The sequence below is a fragment of the Pocillopora verrucosa genome, chromosome 7, assembly GCF_036669915.1.
Source record: "Pocillopora verrucosa isolate sample1 chromosome 7, ASM3666991v2, whole genome shotgun sequence".
Classification (NCBI taxonomy): domain Eukaryota; kingdom Metazoa; phylum Cnidaria; class Anthozoa; order Scleractinia; family Pocilloporidae; genus Pocillopora; species Pocillopora verrucosa.
Window position 1 is genome coordinate 18,267,983 of NC_089318.1, and position 27,248 is coordinate 18,295,230.

The window sequence follows — 27,248 nt, forward strand, 5'->3', positions numbered from 1 at the left end:
GCCTGTGTTATGCACTGATTAACATTGTCATTCACTTCAATATCCTCCTAGTTTACCAGGCTCAAATGATGAAGCTACCAATAAGAAATAGCGTGCACGTCTATTGTAAAAAATGACAGACTTTTCTCACCTTTCAATCAAAGTTTAATCCTTTTTCGAACCTACTTAAAATACGTAGTTGCAAACTATCACTTCTACGAAACGGCAGATACTTTCTACCCCTTGTTTCCAAAATAATATTATTATTATATAACTGATATTGACCTCGTTTCCCTCCTAATAAAAACAGATGCAAACGAAACGTTCCCGTGCTGAGATTAAAACTGGGATAAGGGTTTGTCGGCTGACAAACTGAGGAGAGGAACTTCAGTCTTACGTTTTCAAGAGGCTATCATACTTTCGTTCATCATACATAATTCCAGTAAGTTGGTGGTTTTGGTGTTTTTTTTTTTTTTTTTCAGGTGACTGTCATTTCATGGGCGGTGGGATTGAGGTAGGTATGAGAGCACATAACCTACTTGACCACAGTTGAAATGTCTAACAGGATTAAATCATTTCTTAGGTTAACTTGTTTTGCCAAAACGTGCTCGATTTTTACCACGACGGTAAAAATAGCCTTCCGAAATAGACAGTTTCACTGATGAGGTCAACGATTTTCTTTTTCTCTTATTTTCCGGAAACAGAGTCAGGAGGAAATATCAAACGTGAGTGTGGTTATTTAGCAGCACGAGTCATTTACTTAAAACAAAGAACGATTTCCTCTCAGCTGTAAAAATTGAAAAAGAGATATCTCTTCCATGATGTATCTCGTTTATCATTAGCCTGATTAAATTATTATCACCAACAATAAGTAACTAGAGCAAAAAGAATCTTTTTTTCGGTCTCCTTGTCATTTCAGTCGCATATGATAGATAAGGGCATGTGCGAATGTTTAGGTAAGGGCCAATCTCTCTTTTCCTTTTTTTTTTATCTCTCAGACATAGCCGCCATATAGATAGAAACCCTGATCAAATTCCTTTTAAAAACATAACCTGAGACTTTTGAACTATGGACTTTTCTTTTTAAACCGACTCGATCAGATTGTTTACCTGAGTTATTTGGCTTTTTTCCATAGATAAACCTTGCCGATCACGAACGTTGCGGAATTACTGTTTACAGAGTAAGCGAGAAAAGATGGCGGTTATGAAGCCTGATTTGTAAGTTTTTCTTCCTATGAAATGTAGCTTGACTAAAGTTTCTTTCCGAGTACCACCCATGGAGTTACGTGACACAATTTCCAACTCGAACAAGAAGGAGGGTATGAAGTTTCGATCGTATACGCGTTTTGTAGTTTTGAAACATCATTTGAGCCCACAAAAGTTTCGCTTTGGATCAGTTTTTTATTTCAACGGCGGAAGCCAATTGAAATTTTGCGTATTTGGAGACTCAAATACGAAGGACTGCGTTTTGTAGAGATCAATGAGGCTTTATTCGAAATAGTCATCAAAGTTTAGAGTATTGTTAAGAGAGACGCGTTTCAAAAGACTAACAAGAGCTTCCCGCAGGCTCGTGATCAAAAACAAGGAACAGACGTGAAAAGCCATCTTTTACAAAAATAGCGAAGGCAGAGAAGAAAGATGATTGAGGGCAGACACTTCAAGTGGTTTTATTCAGTAAAGATTTGTTTATATACTTGGATTCCATTGCAGTTTTACAATGGTGTCTGATTTAGCTTCTATCAAAATCAATGAGCCACCATGTTTATCCACAAACTAAGATCTGTTTAAAACAGCTTGAGACACCTTGCAACAGCAGACTCTTCTAGAAAGGATCCTGTGTACTTTCGCCTAACCCCACACCTCCTAAGATCAAATAAGTATTTCTTCTTCCTAACTACCATATATCCCCTTGTATTTCGATAGGGGAATTCAGTGCTATGCAAGACAACACACTCAAGCTGATCAAGAGAACAGACAACTGAGCTTGAAGCATGTTAACCTAATCGAATTTGGAAGTTACTTGATGATCGTTGCACCCTCTAGGTGTGAAAACAGTTTTAAAGATTGGTTTCACTGTAATCTTTTCCGGTTTATAATCTATCACTGGTTTCACTGTAATCTATTCCCATATACATAAACGGTGTACATAAACACCCTCGAGTCGAAAGCGTCTCCGATTTTCTTTCAGGAGCTCAACTAGGTAGTCTTTCTTAACCTCTGGACTTTCCAAATGAGGATTCAAAGAGAGGTCGAAGTTCATCCGTTAATGAAACTATGATTTATATCATATTGCATTTACTTTCTTCTACGAGGACGAAGAACCCACTAAAATATGTGTCACTTCTTACGCGAGGTTTAGTTGCTTAGTTTGTACTAGCGCCAAACTTGTATCTTGAAAACACGCCGGAGTTTGTATCCCGTTCAAGCCTCGGTATATTCAGACCTTTTTTTTATTCAATTGTTTATTTACAGCTCAACTCTTAATTTGTCTGCACTTGAACTTCATCTGCAAGTGAGCACATGACTTATTTCATTAAAACCGCGATAAGACGGCGGAAATTAAACCGACGGAATTAGTAGTGAGATTAGCTGTAATAATGTGGACTTTGAGCATCAAGCTGTGTTTTGACGATATGAGGTTGTATGCTGAAGAGCAATATGAGTTCACTGCGTCGTTAGGACGGCAGACGTCGGAGGAACAATGAAAGATTCTAAAATTTTTGTATAGAGAAGAGAGATTTCCACCTTCTGCGTCACTTTAGTTCACCGATAAGACGTTTTACAAGGGATTACAGCCGATCGTGAGTGCAAAGGGATATCACTGCCATCTAGAACTTTCGTCCGTGCTCATAGGCTAGTCCCTCTTCTCAAAAGGCTTACGTCAATCAAATACTCAATTTCATTTTGATAAACGACCAAAATAATTTTTATCTTTTAGACATTTCCATTTAAAGTAAAGTATTAATCTTATAATGTTTCAAAGGTATAAAGTTCGCTCTCCTGGGTCTATGTTTAAAGAAGTTTATGAGATTAGGAAGATTTTATATCCGTCATAGCTGATAGAGATAATCTAACGCCAACAAAGTTACAGCGTGCAGAATTGCATGCTCATGTAAAGGTTTTAGATTTAGTCTACGAAAACCCTCATTTTGAAGTTACTCTTCTTCATACACAGATATGTTCGCGGTCAAACCTCAATTATGGCGACTTTGAGAAAAACATAGGCATGCAATGCATGCAAGATTTTTTTTGGAGGGGGGGGTGGGTGGTTTACTTGAAACATTGTAAATGATGTCTACATTCTTATAAAAGGAAAGAAGAGTACTAATGCGGAAAAGAACGAAAATGTCGAATTAACCCACTGCAGACTGCAGAGTGGGTAAAAAATGCAGACTGAGAATCTTTAAATTTTTTTTCGTCTGGTATGTGATAACGTCATCTTCTAACTCACCGAGCGTCACGCAATCGCTTTTCCGCGATCAGCTTTCACGATTATTTGCACTATTTAGGAATATTCCTGGCCCATTTCTTGATGAAAATCGATCGTAATATAATTTCAAGCCTTCATATAGTCTTCTCACTTTGCACGCGAGTGTGATGTCTGTACAGATTTCACCAACATAATAAAAATAGATGAAAATGTAGATGTAAACGAGAATACCATAAGGTATATAACATGCGCAACATTTGAGAAACAATTGACAGCTTTCCACGTGGTCCGTATTATCATCTTTTTAAGCGGTATGTGTTTATTTTGTTGACAAAATTTCGGACCGAGACCAAAATTGTTCCTTCGACTTGATATATTTTCGTCGTTAGTAGATCACTAATCATTCATTCCAGATAACAAAATCATATAAACATGCCAACGATGGTATCTGAATTCGTCCTTAGCCAAACACAAACGACTCCACAAGATCACTTTCTCCATGCATCGAAAACATACAAAAAATCGTCCATAATTAATTTCAATCAGACATTCATCTAGAGATAGCACCGAGCAATCCAATCCAGAAAGATATGATCGGCACACTCAACAAATCATGAATCTTGTAAAGGCATTTATTTCTCCATTGTCGTCCTCTCGTGACAAATATATTGCGTATTTTGTTATTATCATCATTATTTAAGCAAAAATCAGGTCTTTCTTCAATAGAGTGCAGACAGATCTGACGTAGTTTGTGCCCGGGGAGAGAAAAGCCAAAATAATTATATCGTACCTCAAGAGAAGTCAATTTCCGGCTGATAAGTTCACATATTCTCAAAACCTGATTACTGAATAATGTATCGCTATTGCAACGAGAAGTTACATGTACATCACTTGAGAGATTTGAAAGTTTAATTGATATTGAGCTCTAACAACTGAAACCCTTTAACTCTCTTGCTGTGAAGAGGACGCAATAAAAAGCAAGCCGCTGATGTGGTTTGAATTTTTAATTTTATTAAAGTAATTTTACATACTGAGCTAGGAATAAATGTTGATGAAATTCAAAAGAACTAATGACTTTTTAAAATGATTAAAAAATTTGGCAAGCTGTAAAGCTTGCAGAAGATAGAAATTTTTACACTCCACAACCCAGCAGTTAACAGTCTTTGACGCCCAGCTCACGGCAAATTTAAATCTAAATTTTTTCTTGTTCCGTTCATCAGGCAGTTAAAAAAGTGATGGCAAAGATATGTAAACACATGGAACAACCCACGAAAATGGCGAAAAACAGGGAATATATCATTAATCCTTTCACTCCCAGATCAAATATGTAATTCTCCTTACAGTCGATCATACAATTCTTATAATGTTAGTACAGAGAATTTAGTATTGGATCAACTATCCCAAAATTGACATTTTTCTTTATTCTCATCACTTATCTGGTTGATATTGTATTGATATTGTAGGGAGAAATTCTGTCTTGGTCACTCAGGAGTTAAAGGGTCAAGGCTACCACGAGTCCTTTAATTCTACGCAATCTCACTATTCACTGGAAAACACTCGCAAAATATCTCAAGATAATGAAAATGGCGGGTGAGTGTCCGTTTCACTTTAAGTGCCTTTCAGATCAGATCAAATTCAGGACGAAACGCATCTCTCAACAAAGTCAATGTATCTGCGCGTTTCTGCATTAATCCTTTACAACTGGCGGTTATCATTTTGACTCATCCACATTTTCAAGTTTCGGTTTCATCGATAAAGATTTCAATCCTATGGCCTGATTGTCAATTCTATTTTCTTGTTACCTTATAATTTTTGGAGAGCAAGTTCTATGAATCTGAATTTTTAACGAAACACTATCCTCTGGATGAAAATCGTGTTCTCTTTTTAAGTCCCTGTCTGTTTCTTTATAAATTGATGTTAAAAAGTGAAGGTAAAACTGAATCATTCCAGCAGAGCCTTAGATTAATCACAAATAATACGAAATAGTTAAAAAACTTAACTCTTTCTTTGGAATTAAGTCTACTCATAACCATGAATCAGGCCTGGTTCTTTAGCGTTTCGTACTGTTTTGCTTACTGTACGGAACCATGCAGAGTCTTGTGACCAAAACGCACGAGAGAAGCGTTCCTTCGGTGACGTCAGAGTTTACTAAGGACCAGGTTTGACCGTGCTGGCGAGGACACCTGGGGACTAGGGATGAGTCAATTCTGTACATTTTAAAATCTTTCTTCTAGCGAAAAACAATTCAACCTTTGGATCAGATACAAAGTACTTTACCTAAAATTACACGGGTATTAAGGATTATCCACAGTAACAATACTTTAACAAATAAAAAGTTACGGTGGCAAACTAATTTATAGTAATGAAACTGGTTCGCGTGAAGATAGTATTTCTTTGAAATTATGCACAATAAATAACTCAAAATTGATTCGATGCATCAACAAGCAAAAATAAAAAAGTACAAGTCGATCCTCGTCGCCCAATTTAACAAGCCTGTTATTTTCTTCGAAGCGTTCGTCGAGTAAAACACTTTTAAAGATGATCTGTTTAAGTCCACAAGTCATTCACGAAAAAATAATCTTGTCAGCCGTTACTTTCATAATGACTCTACTGATACAAAGAAATGTTTTACGTCCTTTAATGAGTTTCTGAGCTTCTTAACCAATCAAAATAACTGATAATTGTACGTCAAATTGGAAAGACTTCGCCGCCTTTTCAACGAAATGAAACGTGTGTTTTGATCGGACAAGAAACGAAAACCAAGTACAGGTTCAGAAAACGTTGGCGGGCTTAGGAATACTTCGAGTTCAACTTTCTATTATCGACTTCCTAACGAAGATCGACTTGGACAAGCACAAGCGCTTTGACGTTACAGATTTGACCGTTCATTAATAACTGTAAAGAATGTTGCGATAAAAATCTACTTTACTTTGCACAAATTGACTGGATAATGCAAAGCTCGAATGAAAAATAAAAATCCTACGTAAATCTAACCGTTACGTTACGCTATAACTTCGCAATTAAAAACAAAATCAAATGTTATTTACCATGATTGAAGTCTAACTTCAGCTTTTTACGTATAGAACGAATATGGAATTTTCTGTGTTGAACGATACATTACATGTGGTTCCCCTAACGCACGCCCGCCACGCCTAGAGTACTAAGAGGTGTTGCGTGACAAGAAAAAGCGCTGTAACTCGCTGAAACCACTTCGCAGTAAATGGCTGCTACACAGCTACAGATCACGCAACTTTACCACTTCAGCGCGCACAGATCACGGCTATTTAAAATCTAAAAAATACACTTGTTGGATCACGTTCTTAAAAGATAAAAATTTTTTCATTTCGCGATAGAATTTCAAATTTTCTTCATTTCATGCTGTTTTTATCTATGTACAATGTAAAGTTATGCAGCTGTTACACAAGTCTGTCGCTCACGAACAGTGGGTTGACGAACGAGAAGTCCTTAAATTCCTCCTGGTTTATGTTGGCGGTGACGTTCTTGTCAGTAGGAGTCAATTTTGGGTCTTCTCTTGTGAAATCCGTGTCGAAGTTCCGTACGTCTGTTCTCGAACGCTGCAAAGGGGAGAAAAAAAACACGTTAAACTGGCTTCTGTGTTACGATTAGAAGTTTGACATAGCAGATGGAGTCTAAAACACGTGCTGTATAACAGCTAACATGCCAACAGACTCTAGCAAAAATTTGTCAAAAATTTCACAGTTTAGCTCGTTCCCAAGATTTAGGTTCGTTGCTAGGTAGCTTACAAGTAGGCCATCATTATGAGCGCTGCAGGATGCGCGTCCTCCCCCTGCGGGAAGATTTAAGAAGAGTCGGACAAAGGTTTGCCAGGATCTGCCTAGACCCTTGCACCCGGGCGGAGTATCTAAACGAAAACAAAACAAAACAAAAGAAGGAGGCACCTTCTTTCTTACTTCAGGCCTTCCTTTCGCACTAATTGCCTTTGGATTCAGTTCCGGGTGGGGATCAATTTGTCATTTACCATTCACAGGTCAAAGACAAAGTACATCACAAACTTTTTACAATCAGACGACTCGTGCTTGGCGCACACAGCAAAACAGCGTCGAACGGTGCTTAAGAAGAGGTATGAAGAGGGAGTGAAGGGCTGGGTTTAGCTGGCTCTCGGAGACAAACATGCCGCTACAGGATTTTTGAACCTGCCCGACCCACAAAAACTGGGTCGAGTTCATGCTTGCTACTGAGCAGAAGGAAAAACTATCTGTTATTCTAAGGTTTGACTTATCTTTCCGAGGTAATCTTTCCAATGTTAAGTTCCTACGAAAGACGTTATTCTCCCTAGCCAAGCGATGACAAATTGAAAAGACAGCTGACTGAAAAAGAGAGATCGCCCGCTTCGCATTACTTTTATGGAATATTCGCTGGGAAGTCTCGCTAACTTACGTGCGCTGGACGTAATTTTTCCCAGTTCGCGTCCAAATGTACCTAGATTCCGCAGGGCTAGTCCCAGTACCTCCACTGAGACTTGTACCGTGTCACTTATCGATTAAGCCTTGACCTTCGCGCGTACGTAATAACCAATGAAAATGACTCAACCGGATATGAAACGAAAGCGAAACGATTGGTTTATGACGCAACAAACGCTCCAATTAACGTCCACAAAATACTCTTCAAATCTCTTGACGGAAGTTTCTAAGCTTAAGATGAGCGGCTAAATTTACACCGCTAAAAATTAAGAAGAAATTCAAAATGAAAAAAACAGCAACCAGGCGATTTAGCACTTTGGATGGAAATCCACCAAGCCAGCAAGATCCTGAAGGTATTCCATCGCACAGATGCTTGATTCTAAACCAAAGCTTCGAAGCGCTAAAATCGGCACGTTCCTCTACAGAAACCATAAGGGAATTTCAGAAAGAGATGGAGAAAGCGGTCCACGATGAGGGCGAGAAAAACGAGCAGTACAAAAAGTTTGCTTCGGAATACGCGACCTTCTCCGAAGAGAACGACATCAGCGCTCACGGAATGAACTCGCTTATGAGTATCCCGAAAGGGAATAAGCATGAACAAAAAACTGAGCTTGGCCAAGAGAGTGGGCAAAGGGAAGATTACAAAGTTGCCGAAGACGAGACATGAAAAATCTGTCACTCCACTAATTTGTAAGTAGACCGGTTTGTCACAATGGCACTTTCTTCTTTCGAGTTCTAAAGGACTTTTTCATAGTGTGTGAGCGAATATGGACACACGGTTTCTTGCTCTACAGAGGACGATGCTTCAGCAAACCAGCCACAATATAGTAGCAAATAATCTTTTCTTTTCGAAGTTGAATTAGGAAAAAAAACGTTTCCTGTATGGAACAAGTTCAAAGAATTCGCACGCATGTCGATAACTCAGCCCGAGACAAAAGCGCGAAAAAATGTCCAACGTATGGCTTGAATAATGCATGTACATACTATAACTTTGCGTATTTTGTGGATTTGTTAGCATTTACCGTAACTAGTTAAGGCGTAAGAAAACATCACTACCGGGCAATGAGAACTCCGAGTAAAAATACGCCAACTGCCTGGAGCGCGGGAAAACGAGAGTGGCCGAGTCGCAGTTGGTTAAGGTTTTGCCTCTGATTGGTTAAGAAGGAAGCGCGAGTCTTCTGAACCAATCACAGAGTGAAGTAAAGATGAACCAAAGTAAAGCCGGAATACTCTCCACATTCAATATAAAACTGCTACATCAAGGAAATCTTGGTCATCTAAATAATACAAATTCGTCCCGAAAACTTTCACATTTGTGAGTTTCATTGTTTAAAAAACTTCCACTTTCAGCAGTTTTTTTGGACCTTTTCCCCAAAACTACACCACAAAGGAAAAGTACGTAAATCATTGGACAATCGCCTCTTATACTTACTATATCCGGTTTAAATGGAGGTTCTATTTGCCTCGCTTCTAATCTGATCCAATCGACATCCCTAAAGAACGGATGATCAAGAATACTTTGCTCTCCACTCGCCGTGCAGCCAAGCCTTTTCAAACAATTTTTCGTCATAAACTGCAAAGAAACAAAGCAGAGTTAGACTTTGGGTCCTAGAATATCTCCTTAGCTTAGCGCTTCAGCTGTACCAGGCCAAGAGAGCATGCGTGAAACTGCGCTTGAACGTTTGAACCAAAAAAGAGATTGAGAAAAGGTAAAAGTCTTCACCCTTTCACGCGTCGGTGGATGCCACTATTAATTATGTTTAATCGTTTATCGTCTCTTGTAGTATTACGGAAAGAACTGAAAAGATTTTATCTTTTGACCTACATAATTTCCTGATTTAAACGGTAAAATGCTCTCTTCAAAAAAATTCCTCTGAGTTTCACAAAGCGCCGATCACACTTATTAAGATATTTCTGCAGGGAAAACTTTTGTTTTCAATCGCGCGCAATCCTGAAATGATTGTGAAATGTTTATCGTCTTCTGCTGTCTTCTGTAGTGTCGCGGCAAGAACTGAAAACATAATGCGCTGGTGCCTATAAGCCAAACATCACAAAAGGAGAGAACTCAACTGTGTATCGAGTGCGAATGTCAACTACATGGACACTCCGAAACAAACAATAAGTCACACCGTGAAACATCGGGTCAGAACTGGGTCGAGATCAGAATTCTGTTCTTACTCTTCCTCACTCGCTCATCTCGACGACATTTGTGGCTTCGCCTCCGAGGAGAGGCAGTAGCCACAAAAATTAAAAATTTCACCAGCAATATAAAGGCTCGTTAGCATTTTTGCCACCCAGAAAGTTGACCGTTCATGATGGCGATTATTTCAAAGAGTTTCAATAACAAGAAGATACAAATTTCACATGTTTCAAACAGTGAGACGCTTCTTCAATTCTCTAAATGATGTATCCCTTAACTCGACTACTGTCACCCGAAACTACGTATGCTAATGAAGAAAAATGTTAATGATCAGTGGCGGATCCAGACCTTGAGTTAAGGGGAAGGGGGAAGGGGGGGAGGGCGGTTTTTGGTCGCTTAACCTGTCGGCTTTTCTTCCTTCTGCGATTCTCTCTTTTTTTACCCAAAATAAGAGGGGGGTGGTGGCGTGCCCCTCCGGATCCCTCCCCTAGATCCACCTCTCACAATGACGGCAGCAAAAATGTATTGTCATACATGAGGTGTACATATTGCAGAATTCTTACCCCTTTCAGTATTGAGACAGCTTCTCTGGAGAGCCACACTGGGTAGAGCACATCATCGTTTAAAATGGACTCAAACAAGTCGTCTTCGTTGTCGGCCTCAAATGGTGGCTGAGAAACAAAGATAACACGTTGAAAACTAAGCAATTACTGCTTCTCTTCCCAAACCCATTACATACTTCGGTTACAATATTGAAAGTACAAGTTGGTGTTTCCAGTCCAACAGTCTTTGCAAGCAGATGAGCAAATTAAAACTCGACGATAAAGGCTTAAGAGAAATCAGTAACGTTGCGATTAGCCGTGACAGGCTACAACTCGCCTAACGTGACAATTGGGGCCAATTACGAGTTAAAGCGGTAAGAGTGACTAGCATCTAATTTCTTCTTAAAATATCACCCCTGAATCACACATTAAGGTCATGAGAATAAAGGAAATGATCAGCAGCTAAAGAAGTTGTTGATCGTTACACAAATTATCCTTATAAGCACCTTAGAGAATGTCAGGAGAACAGTAAGGAGAATAACTTTACTGATATAAGGGTGTAAAGGGTGAAGCAAAACCTTTACGATCCCAGTTTACTTCGACCTGCAGATGACCTGCTAATTAAAGTTGAGCGAAGAGGACGCTGTGCGAGACGAGAGGATCCCGAACAGATTTTAATGATTGTTAAATCTGTCGAGTTCTACTTAAATCAACAAACAAACAAATAAACACTATATTCCCATCACAACTTATAATAGTCGAAATTTCTTGGGTTCCGATACTCAGAGTTTCCAAAGTTTTCTTTTTTGGTAAATTTCCTAACTAAATTAAAAGTAAAACCTGTTTTCTCTTACCTGTCCTGCCATCATCTCGTACATAAGGACTCCTAAGGCCCACCAATCAACAGAGAATCCGTAGGGTTTTTCCTGAAGAATCTGAGACAAATAGGAATAGAAATTCACTGATGTGAACCAGCCAGGATTCCTACCACTAAATCATCCTTTATAGTGAAACAGTACCTAACACAAGACCAATTTACGAAGTGCATCCGAAACGCGAAGGAGAAAATAAAAATACTTTATATCTAGCAGAAAGTGGTTACGAAAGGTTGCTGTTAATAAAAGCGGCTGACATTACAAGTCACATACGTCCCAACAACAGAAGGTCTATTCACTCTACTGTGCAATAATAGCTAGAAATGGGGCGGATTTACTTGTTACGATAAGAACGCGTTCACAATTGGGAGTAAGAACGCAGGTTACGGAACACCCCAAAAGAATGATATTAATTTCCCGCCAAAACTTAACAAACAAAGAAAATCCATCTAGGGAATTTAAGCTTACTTGCTATGACGAGGGGATAGCGCTTGAAACATCAGCTTAGAAACTCTTCACGGTGGCCAATTTACATTAGCAACTCAATCAAAGAACTAAATTATATAAGGTTAACAATAGTCGAGCGTGATAAAAAATTGCTGTAAGGAAAGGCGCTCAAGTTTGCGACCAGATGCCATAATCGACGGATAGGCGTCTTTAGGCTCAAAGTCGATCGAAGATTTTTGTGAAACGTACGTTTTTGTTTTTTATTGAGAAGAGATTGTACTACTCATGGGTAAAATACACTTTTTATGGGGTAACGCGCATCATTATAAAGCTAACTTCGGGAAAGTCCCCATCCCCGATAGCAACTTCTACTAAGAAGAACGACTCCAAAACAGTCTCACCTCTGGAGCAATGTAATCCGGCGTTCCACAGAATGTGTTTGTAAATTCACCCGGCTTCATTCGTTCCTTACACATTCCAAAATCAGCCAACTTGATGTGACCATCTCTGTCTAGTAGTACGTTATCCAATTTTAAATCCCTGTTGGAAATAAATCCAGTTGTTAAGAGATGGTTTAACTCTTTACACCCTAAGATCAGTATGCAAATTCTCCATACTGTTCGGCATACATTTCCTAAGGTGCCGACAAGGAGAATTTGTTTAACAATCAAAAGCTTCTTCAGTTGGTGATCACTTTCTTTACTCTCGTGACCTTCATATGTGATTCAGGGGTGATATGGTGACGAGAGATAAAATGAAGCAAATGAGTGTCTACTGATTCCTTAACGCAATACATATCCAAATTCTTGATTATGGAAGCACTCGTTTGGCAAAGCTATCTTCGTAGAATCGCTTAGTGCTCGAAGGCTCTGATCTCAGACGCCTGGGGTGTTCAGTTCTTCAGAGCTTTCAAAGAGGGTTAAGCTGTATAAGTCGCCAAAGGACAACATTTAGTCGCCTTTTGCGCCCGGAATTGCTAGAGCACAGTATTCTGAAATTCCTTCTATAAGAGAAGAAAAGAAATGGCTACTCATAACAAATGAAATGTTACCTACCTATATATAACTCCATTCTTATGAAGGAACTGAAGCGCCAGTACAACCTCTGAAGCGTAAAATCTACATATGCAATAAAAATTCACTTAAGAATGTGCCTGTCAGAAAAATAAAAGACTTTAGACAGAAAATCATAGAATTAACCATGGCCGGCGGGTACCTAGATCTCTTCTCGTTGAATTTTCTAGCCTTTTGAATTTGGAACATCAAATCACCACCATTCACATACTCCATCACAAGAAACAACCGATCCTGAAACGGAAAAATAGAACCAAAATCAACGAAACACTTAACTCCCACAATGCTTCTCTCCACCTAGGAGTAAAATAAGGAAGCCTGATGAAAAGCTGGAGGGGAGGGGTGGGGGGGTAACCTTTCGATGGTCTTGCATCCCACCCAGGGAGGAGTAGCAACACTCCTAGTCGCGTCATGCCGTGGGGACCGAGATAAATTCCGGCCGGGTGAGTTAATTGGCTCGAATATATGCTTAACCTTTTTTTTTTTTTTTTTTACCTATCAATTACCAGGTAAAAACTCTAAAGAGAGTTATTCATTTAGTTATTTTTATCTTGCAACTCTTATCGAGTTTTCCATGGTATTCCAGGATTTCCTCGAACGCTCAAAAACCCTGGGCAACCCAGCCTGCACAGAGACTCGGTTGGTTTTGCAAAAATAAAAAAAAGTTATTTACCGCTGTTTGGAAACTGGAATGAAGGGCTGTGAGGTATGGGTGACCTGCAGATAGCGCTAAAACTCGTCTTTCAATCATTGTACATTCGACATCATCATCTTGCAGAACTGTTTCCTTCTTCAAGATCTTAATGGCATAAATTTCATCCGTGCCCTTTTTTTCAGCCAACAAAACCTGGGAGACAAGAAAAAAAGTACATATCCATATAATGAGAGATAGCAGTTAAATTCAATTCAAATATAAAGAGAATATTACATGGCCGCGCGGAGATATGAAATTTCTCTTCGGGTTGAAAAATAGTTCCACGAGTGAGCGAAGCTGTCAAAGACGCTGCATCGAAAGGGCGATTTTTATATCAAACCACAGCAACAGCGACCTTTTCATGTTTAAAGATAACACGTTATCTTCACATTTGAAGATATAATGTCTTCGCGCAAAATTTCACTTGAAAATTAAAAATACAAGATATTGTCTATTCTCCTGGAAAAAGAATCCAAAATTTACGAGAAATCGAACTTAATGAAATTTTCTTCAAAGAGTTAAAGTCTTATCGCTTTTTATGAGGTAATGCACTCTATAAAGAGTGCCATTAGCCGGTATGCCATTGATCGGTATCCCTCCCTCCCAAGATGCGACCTCGTAGTTCAGTTGGTGGTCGCGCCCAACTATTATCTGGGAGGCCTAGGTTCGAATCCCGTCAAAGCCTTGAGTTTGTCAGGCGTCTTTTCTGGAATTGCTTAAATTGCAGATCACCTACGAGAATCTTAACCCTGATTTATGACTGGAACAAGAGGAGTTAGTCCTGACCTTGCCAAAGCTTCCCTTCCCAAGAACTTTAATAAAATTGAAGTCCGATAGGCCAATTTTCTTCTGTCGTCTCCTGGCTCCGGGGGAAGCTTCCAGGTCGTCAGGTTTTATAGAGAGTGAGCCAAAAGATCCAATGTCGCTGTCGTTCTCCTGAGCATCCATGAGTGCCATTTGTGATGAAGAGCGATCGTAAGGTATCATCTTGTCCGATCCATTATATTGGATTGATGGCTGTTGGATAAAGGAGAACTGAGAAATTTATTAATCACCCAAGAGAGCAGGAGAGCCTGTAGAGCAGCAGCTTTAAAGGTAAAGGGGACGTTGTGGGCAACCAGCCCCAAGCTAGAATATCGCCTGTGGCAAATCCGCGCAAGCCCACCATAAGTTGCCATCCAGGCACTCATCAACAACGATTGGATCAGTGGAAGGTGGGGGAAGGCTTTGAAAAGCTTCTGCACTGATCTGGTGAGGAGAGGCCGCCACCAAACATTTTAAGAACTCGCAGATGCCAGATGTAACAAAGTTGCAAAAAATTCTCCTAATGAGTTTGCCTTTGTGACGGTGACAGGTGATGTGAAGAGCGAAATAAGCTTGTTGTAGTTAAATTTCTCATTACTCATTCAACTTAAAAAAAAATCTTATTTTCAAACCTTTTTTACTCTCATTGATTCTGAGAGCTTGTTTACAGTGAGTCCTAAATCCCTCAGACAGCTTGCCATCTTCTTGGGATCCACTCCACAATTATTTGCAACGCGCATGTGACATCTCTTGTGAACATTTAGTTTACAAGCTGGGAAAGGAACGGATCACAACAAATGAGTTGCAAAAAATATGAAATCACGATTCTTTAAATGGCCGGATATGCTGGGAGATCTGAGATTAAGAGGAAAACTAAGGAACACACCGCCAGCGTTTTTTTAAGACAATAAAATAGACCAGCAGCACTCCATGCTGCAACCGTTTTGGACACCACAAGGAGTGATAACATAAATTGGCAAACAAATTTGCTGTGAAAGTTGCCAATTTGGTGCCCTGCTCTTGGTGGTCATGCTGCAACTTAGTTAGCCATTTGCATAAAATTTTACATAAGATAGTGCAAAATGTCCTCCAAAGTGTTTTTTCTCTCCTAGCAACCATAGGTTTGTTTCTGGCCACCATTTCATGAGTTTAGGATGTCATCTGGCAGCTTAACAAAAAAAAATTGATAATAGAACCATGAGTATTTCTTCTCATTACTAGATGCTTTACACACCTTCACACTGCATTCCTTGTCTCACAATACCATACAATAGAGAACCACAATGATCACAGAATGTCGGTTTTCTGTAATTGTGAACTTTAAACCTATGCGGGATATTAACGTTGAACCGACGAAAAATCGAACTTTGCCGCCCAAGTCCACTCTAACAGGAAAAAAAAAAAAACCATTATAATAATTGTAAACTAAAATTCCCCTCTATTTAACATAATACTTCATTATCAACGGTCAGTAGTGAAGCAAAAGATCTTCTGCTGGGACATTTTAAGGCGGTAGGGCCCGAAAAACACCTCATCAGTCTTCAAATTCTCTAGAAACTCTTCATCCCTTCAACTCCAATTCACCAATTTCTTATAGTCTCCTTTTAGCTGCTAGACATTTGCTAGTTCAACATTTAAGAGAATTTGGTGTTACATCAAGATAAAGCCTTTTGCTGACAAGTTTGATTATTCTCGTCAGCTCTGTTGGATATTTCAAATTTTATGGAGAATTTACTTGCAAATCACTTCTAAGTGTTGTGGGGCTGACTCCCATAAGTGATCAGTACACAGTTTCTCCCACAAATTCTGAAACACTGCCAACCAAACTAGTAATGATGATCACCTAAAGAACACAGTCTATAATAATCACAACTTCCTGGGGGCAGCTAATAAAGAAATTTTACATTCTTGATGGCCAGTTCCTTTGCAAAGATCTATCCTGCAAATAAGTACTTGTTGCATCTTTCAGAAAAAAAACTGGACTACTTCTCATCTTTAAAAGTAAATTTCTATGTTCCATACTCCTCCTAGGTCTTGTAAATTAGTTTGCATATTTCCATGCTTTTTCAATAATTAATTTAGCTTTCATCTAGGTAAAAGCTAATTGTATGTTTTTCTTTCATAACTTTCATTTTGTGACAAGTAAGTGCCATTAGCCAATATAAACCATTTTTTAATAACAAAAGATTGGACAAATGATTAAAACCAGCCGATGACCTTGGACTTAATGCACCTAATGAGCAATAAAAATGTCTAGCCAAAGTTTTTATGATATTTATACGTCATGCTATTTTATATGATATTTGCCAGTGAAAAACGCACTGCATATGACAGTGGCAGAATACAATCCCAGACGGCACAATACAATCAAAGTGTAGGTCATTTTCACAAATGGTGCATAATCTCCTGGATAAATGAATAGTTCTCTCAAAGTGTATGCCTGTGTCCTAACGTTTGGAAGAAAAGTTACATGCAACAAAAACACTGTTACAAGTAATTTGTCTGATCACCAGTGTCTTCAATAAAGTTTTGCAAGAGGTAAAAATTGAGACAGATTCCAGAGCATTCCATCTTAAGGACTTAATAACCATTATATATTGAGTTCTCTTGCTTCCACAGTCTGAGACATCAAATTAATATGACTGTCTGGTGTTGCAAAGCACATCATTAACTGGCCTTCATCACAAAACTAGAAGCTACTTTAAAAGCTGCCCAATGTTTTTCGATAAGTATTTCAAATAAAAAGAAATTAGAAAAACCATTTTCACCATAAGTAACTGGTTGGCCACATTCTCAGAGTTCATTCTCAATACCAATATGCTGGATAATGTATGGATATTAAAGGGAGAATTTACATGTTAATCACCTCTGCGATTTAAAGGACAAGGCACACAGTACAATGATAATGCCCACCCTGATTTGTTCATAAGAGAGTGAATTTCTGACGCTTGAGTGACATGGGAATGAATTGGTCAGAAATGAATATTTTCATGGCCTGTTGAAGAGGTTCGCATGTCATCATGGAAGTTTCAGATTATTTAAGCATTTCGCAGGAAAATTATCTCATTCTAGGTTGGTCAGTCTTACATTTGATCACTTTCTTTTTTGTATTGGTTGTTATATTGGTATTCCAACTCCCTGAAAAACATCATTACAACCACTGATTTTTCTTTGTGCTTAGTAATGCAACCAGGTTAGTTTACAGTTTCCTCAGGGTATTGTGCTGCTGCATTTGATGAGGAATACATTTCCACACATTTTTTGGCCACATCTAAAGAATGGTTTTTTAGTGGTTTTTAGAGGTTCTTTGCATCTGGCATAGCACAAGTTCTTTTTGGAGAACCCCTTGTTTCAGGGTGCACATCGCAACACATATACTAAAAGACTAACTGACTCATCCTAAATAAACTTTTAACTCTAAATGTCTCATGTTCATTCACCTATCTTTAACACAAATAAACCAAAATTCAACAGTTTATAAAGACCCCCCCCCCTCCCTCCCCCAAAGAGCATGTGAGAATTTCTACAATTAGTGTATATGTGTTACACAATTCAATACCTTGTCATCTTCTGGTAAAACTTCTGGGGACTCTTGCCTTTCTTTAGAGCATTGGGAGACCATATCTAAATGACATCTCTTGTGAACGACACAAGTGCAAACTGTCAACAACAACAACAACAAAAATAAGACATACAAAATAAAAGCATCAAAATCATAACTTGACTGAATGAATAAATAGTAGTTCTTATTCATCCAGACAAGAGAATAAGTAAGTAAAAATAAACAAATAGGTGAATAAATGAATGAATGAGTAATATCAAAATCAATTAACCCTTTAACTCCCATGAGTGACCAAGAATTTCTCCTTGCAATATCAATAAAATAACAAGCAGACAAGTGATGAGAATATAGAAAAATATCAGTTAGGGAATTATAAGTTGATCCAAAACCAAATTCTCCAAACTAACATCACAAAAACTGTATGGGAGAAGTAAAGAGAATTACTTGTGAGATCTTGAGAGTTAAAGGATTAATTTTTTTGCAAAGCAGAAAAAGAACATGAAAATTCAACTTTATTTACAGATGGCCAGAACAGCAACTTGTACTTTTAAACAAGTGTTTTCAAGATGCTATTTCACGGTCAACAAAAAAAGTATTGCAAGCTTTCCCTAATCTACAGTATTAACAAAAGTTTTTTCATCTATCAAGTAATGATGAAAGTCTCACCTTGGCATTGATAGCCTTGCTTGTTAATGACGCCCCTAAAAGGTAAAACAATAGGGCAGATAGTCAGTAAACTCTTTAACTCATAAGAGTAACCATCAGGTAATTCTATTTATCACCAAATTAATACTGCTGAATCATTCATTATGATCAATGGAAAAAGGAAATAATTTCCAAACTAGGAAGCTTTGATTGTTAAAAAAGTCTCCTTGTCAGTCCAAAGAAAATGCCTCGAGAAGAGTATCAAGAATATGGATAATGATGTTGGGGTGCAAAGAGTTATAGAAAAAAAAAAATTGACTGATGTAACTAATCAGGCCACACCCTTGAAAAATCTGACTCGAGGGGAGAGGGAGGGAAGTGTCAAATTTTTCTCCTTTGGCAATGTAAAAAAACAGAGATAAACTTTGCAGCAATCTGAATACATTTGGTGCAAATAGGCAGTTTTGAATAGAAGGCAGGTAGTTTTGAAGACATTTAGAGGTCTGGGCTATAAACTAGAAGTTTAGACTATTGCATCTGCATTTTCTGCATTTCATGGTCTACTCCAATTTATGTTGCCTTGCCTAGATGTCAAGCAATTTGAAGAGGATTAAATATATATATCACTTCACTTAAATATAAATTTAAGTGAAGGCTACAATGAAGTAGATCTACCAGCAACCCTGTCTGCCATGGAAACCCCCCTAAAGTTATGGCTAAGAAGGAGGTTGATGATCTGTGACAACCTGATAGAACATGCTTAGAGAGTAGATTTCACCATTCATGTTTCAAAATCTTTAACTGTAGCTAATCACCAGTTACACCAGAGCATTGTGTCCTCTTTGAAACAACACAACTGTGTTGCATTCTATCAAAATTCCAACAAAAGGTTGTGCCACTCGACATTATTCTTGAATTATTTATCCATTAGCATAATAATAACCAGGGAAAAAGCCTAAAAAGGCTACTATTTTCAAAACAGCTCTCTTAAGGTACACCTTGCTTAAATTCTAGTCTTTGTTCACAGTGAATATTTTCAATATCATAATTCTCAACATTATCATTATCATCATTGTCATTATCCACCACTTTCAGCGACAGTGAGGTGAAAGTATGTAGCACACAGATACCCAAAAAAATAAGTTTAAACTATTTCTTTCAGTATAACAAAAAATAGTTGGAAATTAACATCAACCTGTGATTTTGTCTCTTCAGCTTCTCATAGGTGAATAGCACTTGCCATTCACCTCTGAACTAGCCAATCAGCATGTGCTAAAAGCACTATTCACTTGTGGGGTGTATACTAATACCAATTATTACCTTTGGAATAATTATTGTCATTTTTTTAATTATTAGTATTATCATTATTACTGTTATTAGTTATATCAATTATTACCATTATCATAAGTATTATATTCTCTTTATAATTATTATCTTCTTTATCAATGCAAATGTAGTATTATTATTATTAACATTATTGTTACTACCATTCATACCCCTGCTATCAATACCACTACAAAAATTATTTTAATTATTAATATTTTTTATTTCCATTTTGGTAGAATTGCTTTGTTTCATTTCAATCAAATTGCAAAAATGTCTCACTTTCTTTACATTGTAACCATTACTTGGGATGCAAGTGGCAGACCATGTTAAAAATTTGCATGAGCATCGTCAAAGTCAGATACAGAAATTAGCCACATGTTTGTGTTCCACTTAAGTCGAGCCCTATTGGCTGATGATACTATATGGATGGGTGACCACACATTTCCTGTGCCGCTGACTTTTTTTTTGGCTTTATTTTTTCATTCCTGTTCTTTTGAGAGTTAACATTAGATTTATTATTTTCCATATAAAACTGGAGTACCCATGGATAACAATCAACGCATCCCACATTGAGGTCTCCAGATGTCTTGCTCTAAATGAGCTTGGGATGAAAAAAAGGAGTGGCAACTTTGAACACTGGATTCTTGCAACCTTTGAACTTATCAAAGTAACAATCCTATGGTGGATTAATTACCTTCTAGAAGTAATTCACAAAAACAAAAATGGGCAATTTTCAAGCAACCACAAAAATCCAAAATGTGTTTTGGATTTTTAAGATTTTAAGATTTTTTCAAAAAGCTTTATCACATGAATCAGACATAACATGTTCCTGGTAAAATTAGGGGAAAAGTACCTAAGTCTAGACTGAAGAGGAGTCCATACAATTAGTGAATGTTAAAATATTAAACATGGGAATAAAAAATCCAAAATGTGTATAATTAAGATTTTACAAAAAAGGTATTGCACAACAGACCTGGCATATTTAGCCCAATAGACATCTTGACATAAAAACCCCTCTTATTTTAACCAAACTCTGACTCTCTCTTTTTCATTGAAGTTTCACATCAAAACCTTTTCTAAACCCACACAGGCAACACTGAAATACAAAACTGTTGGTATATTGATAACAAATTCACAATTTTACTGCCTGTTTCCAACGATTCAACAACAACAATTCTTTTGCTCAAGTTTTAGAGTGCCTCTTGTGAAAAAGCTTCTCTTTAATGCAATGATCCCATTCAAACCACTGGCCATTAGAAGATATTAAAATGCTCAAAAAGCTTAACCACAGCTCCATAAATCATCAGGCTTTTAATTACCAAAACCACTGTGGTTTTAGCATAATATTTGGCTCATACGAACATATTTGAGCAGCTGTTGTCGGCTGATGATTTCAAACCCACAAACTAGGATAATGAAACAACTCGTGTTGGCATAAAGAAAGAGCATGTCTCAATCTGATTGAAGACATGGAATACATGTTTCTCGTACTTTTGAGGGTTCTACAAAAAACAACTAATCCACCAGAATATGAATTTTTCAATTAACCAAAAGTTAGTTGCACTGAAGCATTAGAGCTTTCTTCAGATTGCTTTTAACAACACAATACCACCCTATTTCAAAGCATGCTTGTTTTCAACATTCTAACTTTTAATCTCAAAACTGAACGGGTGAAAACACTTTTTGTAAGAACAGCAGAATTAAAAACATGAATTTTTGTGCCATACATAATGAAACAAAACAATTGTGAAATTACCTTCAGGATAAAAAGAGTTTTAAGCAGCTGTTAGTATACTCTTTTCCAAGCACAATTTGCATAATCTTGATGAAATATTTGAACTTAAAAGGCCTCTCCAGAAACAAGGAATAGTTTTAATGCTATACTACCTTCTGCAATAGCAGCTGGGCATAAAGAAGAATTTTACTGATAAGTATAGGATTACTCTACAAAATAAGCCTATTACACTTAATAATTTGGGCTTCATCAACTTTGAGTGGCCACTGTAAAGAGATTGTAAAGCTGACTATTCAAGCGTTTGCCCTTCATCAGAGAAAATTAAGGGATAACTGGCTGCGTGTGGTTTACCTAGAGAAAGAACTAGTTATGCTATTGGTAACATGCAAAACCAGAGAATAAATCAGTTGAATGAAAAGCATTTGATGATAACTTGAGGATTTTAAGATAAAATGTCTGAAATGCAAAGAACTTATTAAATATCAACATCCAAAGTACAACATATACAAGGTTTGATCACATGACAAGACAAAAAAATAAAGACAAGTGATGAAAATTTCATCAAAGCAATGGAGTGGATCAGTGGATTAACAAGATTTCAAAAACAAGAAAAAAATTTTCTTTTTTTAAAATTTAGAGTGAGGACAAAAATAGTGGTTGCGATTAATCAGGAGATTAATTTAACTCCTCCAAAGCAATAAAAATTGTGAGATGTGGTTCATTGTCGAATGTCTTGTATGCTTGACGCTATTTCCTAATAATCCAAACCCTGAAGAAAGACATATCCAAGTCAACTGGGAAACTCCTGATTTTCATGCCTCATGTTGATCAAGTCTTGGAGTTTGTACCTTTTATTACAAAAGGTCACAAGTCTTGATCAGAGCTTGAATTGACAGCCTTGACAACCCCCTAAGTATAAGTGAAATTATTTACAAATGTCATTCCTGAGCAGCTTTTCATTGAAATCTAGAACTGTATTAATACGAACAAACACATTTAAGCTACACATCATTGAAGGTATACAATTGAAGATCTGGTTCTGCAGTTGCATATCAATAAACCACAGCTTTTCACAAAGTGTAGAATTAAAATTCTCCTCTTTCATAGAATACTTCCAAAGCTAATGATAACAAAAACATTTTTTCTCTGTAAGCATCTATAATGCACTTTGAACAAGTCAGTCAGTCTCAGAGGTGAGCAATATATGTTTGTTAACTTCCTCCTTCTATTTCTTTCTCTAATACACCACATGTTAAGGTATTTCCATGTCAAGATCAAGATTCATCAAAAACAGCTTTCGAGATTACGATTTCATGGTCAAAGACTATGGGAAAAGAAATGTCTAATATGCAACCCCAAAGTCAAAGATGAAGGGAGAACAATATTTAATGTTCAACCCCCCAAAAAAGCGTCCTTCCACAGTCATCATTCCACATCAGGCCTATTCAGGTTTTATTTCAAGTATATATCGATACTTCCCTGTAAGAATCAAAATAAAACTGAAACGGAAGATACACAGATTCTGTGTTTCCTAAAACTACACTTACAGTATACTCACTTTTGCTATTGTTACAATTGTAATTTGACACAGAGTAAAATATGATTCTGTAATCCTAAACGTAAACAACAAATTTTTCGCTCCTCCAGTTTATGCGTGGCAGGTAGTGGCCTTTTCGCGTTGGCTCTTTTGCAGTCATGTGATTTCTAGCTGGCAAGACTCTTCCGCTTTCGCTAAGTCATTATTTTATTTCATTTACATATGACAATAAGAAAAATAATAGAATTTTACTCAGTCATACCAGAGCAATTTTGCACTCATTTGATATTACCAATACCTCCTTTCCCCCAGAAGAGACAAGCCTGTAGAAATGCAGCAGAACGAACAGACATGTTTAAGGTAAACATGATCGAAGGTATACAATTGAAGGTCGGGTTCTTTAGTCGGGTTAAATCAAAAACAGTAATAGAAATCAGTCCTTTGAACTTAAGCGCAGACCGCGGCTTCTCTTTCCTTGATTGCACCCATGCAGTGAGAAGCTGTAAACATATACTTCTGTTTCAACTGTTACACTACATACAATGATTTCCACAAAGTAATAAACATATTTAGAACCTGACAACTTCTTCATTATCAAATACATTAACAAAAATATTTTGATGTTTGATCATAATTCACACAATTTTCATACTTTTGAGAGATTTTTCTGTAATTTTGGAATAAAATGAATTACGGTTAGTTTAGTTACCTTGTTGCTTACTGAATTTACCCTCGAATAGAAAAAATAATTCCAATTTTCCTCGAGAGATCTTTTTGACTTGGTATTATTTCAAACCAGCTGAAATTCTTTAACTTTCCTTCCATATCACTGATAGTAATGGTTTCACAAATTTGTTTATATTAATCAAATTCACAAGCAATCTTCACATCATCGCAAAGTTCTGCAAAATTTGCTTCATCTCTATATCAAGGCAGAACTGAAAATTTCTCATGATGTAACAGTCTGAGGCATAAAAACCAAACAGTTTCTTAATTTCAACAAAAAGACAATAGTATTAAAAGTATATAACACAAAATTGCATTCACATTAATTACTGTACATCAATAGCGTGAAAAGATGCTTCAAAGAGAAAAATAAATTATTTCGCAAAATTGCTCTCGAAGTTGATCGTACTGAAACATAATCATTGTGTCAAAGCCGTTGTAAGGGGCTTAGTCGCACAGTAACTGTGGATATGCCTGGCAAAACAAATAATAGGCATGTGGTTGCCGACTAGAGAAGATCGCAAACCACGCATTCAAAACAAAATTATGCATTTCATTTATCGTAAAAGTGTTTACAAGAGAAGTCACACGCAAGAAAATGAAACGGGAAGCTATCCACGGTTTTTAGACATAGATTAATTTTTAATAGGTTTAATCTTATTCCATTCAACTTATTGCCGCCTTTTCACTCTTTCTTTGTGACTTAAGGTACAGTGTCCTCTTGTTCAAAGCTTTTAAATTGGTCACGTCGGTGGGGTAACTTAGATCGCGTGCAAAAGCTTTGCAAAAGGGTGATTTATTCTCTGCACGAATAGAATGAAGTAGGACACTTCCAAGTTCAGAGCGTGTTTTTTTTAAGATTCATTGTACTGAAAGAGCGACTTCGTAAAATGTTTAATACCCTAGTAAAAGCTGTTATGATATTGCTTGGTAAACAAATACTTTCAAAGCTCAGAGAAGAAATGTCAAGCGTGCCTTCATTGTGAGTCACAAGAAGGTTGTCACTCAGGGTAACTCCAAAAGAAAGCGTTTATTGAGCAAAATTTCAAAAGAAGCCATTCTGCAAGTAAAAGCTATCATGAGGGCATCTGCTCTATCCGTTTAATGTCTAGGATCAAATTCAAATGCAAAAGGAAACTAATCGGTCAGACCAGCTGAAAAGGAAAATGTCATTGTTGCTTTTTGTTATGGTAGTAGACACGTTGGCTTTCAGTCACACAACCAAAGCGTAAATTATGGATCATTTTCATGCAAAATCATCCACAAAAGAACACAATACGAAAACTGAAACACTAAAATGTCCTTCTCACCAGATGAACTCCTTGCAGTGGCTACAAAAAGTCGGCTGTCTGAGGAAGGTTGCCATGAATTTGTGGCCGCTTATTTGATGCACCCTTCTACGTACAGCCCCTCTTCGGCCTTTGATGCCGCCTTCCCTTTCCTTGAACACTTTCCTCTCTCTGTCTGTTGACAATAACAACAAAACACGATTCCTATTTGACTGCACTTTGCCTGAAACATGAATTACTTAAATACACGGCTATTAGCGACCCTGAATCACCACTTTGTCGTTCTGTAACACAGTCTGCATGACGAATAAGAAGTCGCTCTAAATCGAAGCAACATCTTGCGGCGATCGAAGCTCGCTCCGTGGCGTTTGAATTCCACACATAGACAGTGAAAACAAAACATTACCATGAAAGTTGTTTTTCAAATGAAAACAATAGCATAACGAAAAGGTATTTTGAGGAAAAAGTTTCATTCAGGAGACATCACAAACGGTTCGAAACTCGACATGAAAATTTACAACTTACCTTGCATGGCCGGTTTAAGTTCGATATAGAGATGAACTCTCCCTTCGGGCTCGAGTGGAATCTGGAGATGCATGATAAAATGGCATAAGAAATAGACAGCACTGTGACTAATTAAGTCCCTTTAGAGAAAGAGAAACTCAAACAAATCGTCCTAACCGTACCCAGATATCAGAGGTTCCCGATTTGATGATCTCTTCCAAAGGCACAGACGAATTCGCCAAAAACGGATCGGGCGGCATAATTGCGTTATGAAATACAGTAATTCCTAATGTCTCTCCATTTTCTATCTCACTTTCAAACTCCTCGTTCCAAATTGGCGTCGAAGTTTTCGGTTTTGAAGACGTCTGCGCTATATGAACATCATCCACATGAACGGATACGTACGGATCGATAGATTTGACTCTTCTCTGAGCCAACATCGCCGGTTTTAAGTCTATTGCCTCCAGCACCGTGAGTTTGACGGAACCCGTAAACACCATGTTGCTGCTAAAAAGCTCCCTTCGTCAAAGAATGATACAGAAATACTTCTAAAATCTACGGGAAGTTCGGCATTCCCCACTTTGTTCGCGACGCCGAAACAACTAATATTCCACTCAGCTCCAGTAAATGATAACAATATTCTAATGAAATCACAGCGGAAGAGGACAAGAATTTCCCGTCATTCACAGTCCTCTCGTGAAGTTTCGGAAAATTACGAGAACGTTCGGGGAATCATCTCGACTATTTTCGGCATATCACGACCTTCTTCGGCAAGGGTGCGGCAATTTGAGATTCCGTTGTGAAGGAAATAAGTGTTTAAGAAATAAAACACAAAAGCGATGAAATGTTTAAAATTGATCTATTTGTTTATCATAATATTTATCTGAGTAAACAAGGTGTGAAGCTCTGAAAAACCCTAAAAGTATTCCAAATATTTTCCTTTCAGCAGAAAATTGGATTAAAAGGGATTCTAGGCAAATATTATTTATCACTTGAAAGAGATTGTTGTCAGAATTCCATTCCATTTAATAGAAGCAATCGTAAAATACATAAAGAGAGAGACGTTGAATCCGGCAATTACGCCAGCACAAAAAAATTCTTAAAGCACAACATGATTTTACTTTATCGGCAGATAAAAATACTAAGAGGACTGTTTCAGTACTAACTCTGTAACAGATGAAGATAGTTCCTTATAAAGCGTTACTAAGATTTGTAACACGCGACAAATTTGGAAATGTAAAAGTAGCAACGGTCAAGAGGATATGTTCATATTTTATTGAAAAAATTGTTCTGCCTTTAAAAGGGAAAAAAAAATTTTCAACTGTTTATGCACCAACTGAGAATTAGCGTGGGATGTCCGTAAATGAAAAAAAATCCATTGCCGCCCCTGCAGGATACAGGGCGGAGAGCAGCGACAGAAAAAGACAAAAGCGGAAATGGTTGCATTCACTTCTTCTCTGCTTATTTACTGAGTCTAAAATGCCATTATATTCTCGTTT

The 27,248-nt window shown here is 37.5% G+C and overlaps 1 protein-coding gene and 1 long non-coding RNA gene across 4 annotated transcripts; one reads left to right on the top strand and one right to left on the bottom strand.

Moving 5' to 3' along the window:
• The first annotated feature begins 321 nt into the window (after window positions 1-321).
• Window positions 322-3,017, top strand: LOC131780895 (uncharacterized). 2 transcript variants are annotated; one of them, XR_010718143.1, is made up of 4 exons: window positions 322-421; window positions 684-704; window positions 1,115-1,297; window positions 1,902-3,017. It is a non-coding gene; the product is annotated as an uncharacterized lncRNA (long non-coding RNA). The 2 variants fall into 2 exon arrangements; XR_009339917.2 differs by having other exon boundaries at window positions 324-421; window positions 563-704.
• Window positions 3,018-4,397: 1,380 nt separating this feature from the next.
• Window positions 4,398-26,394, bottom strand: LOC131780833 (calcium-independent protein kinase C-like). 2 transcript variants are annotated; one of them, XM_059097436.2, is made up of 16 exons: window positions 25,932-26,394; window positions 25,771-25,831; window positions 25,267-25,420; window positions 18,654-18,688; window positions 17,985-18,085; window positions 15,660-15,810; window positions 15,058-15,197; window positions 14,408-14,638; window positions 13,601-13,774; window positions 13,070-13,161; window positions 12,910-12,972; window positions 12,256-12,394; window positions 11,387-11,467; window positions 10,554-10,661; window positions 9,283-9,423; window positions 4,398-6,983 (listed from the first exon to the last, which is right to left on the bottom strand). In XM_059097436.2, the coding sequence occupies exons 1-16, from the start codon at window positions 26,247-26,249 to the stop codon at window positions 6,825-6,827; spliced, it is 2,148 nt and encodes a 715-aa protein (XP_058953419.1). In that variant the 5' UTR covers window positions 26,250-26,394; the 3' UTR covers window positions 4,398-6,824. The 2 variants fall into 2 exon arrangements, with proteins under 2 accessions (XP_058953419.1, XP_058953411.1); XM_059097428.2 differs by having other exon boundaries at window positions 14,408-14,656.
• Window positions 26,395-27,248: the final 854 nt, after the last annotated feature.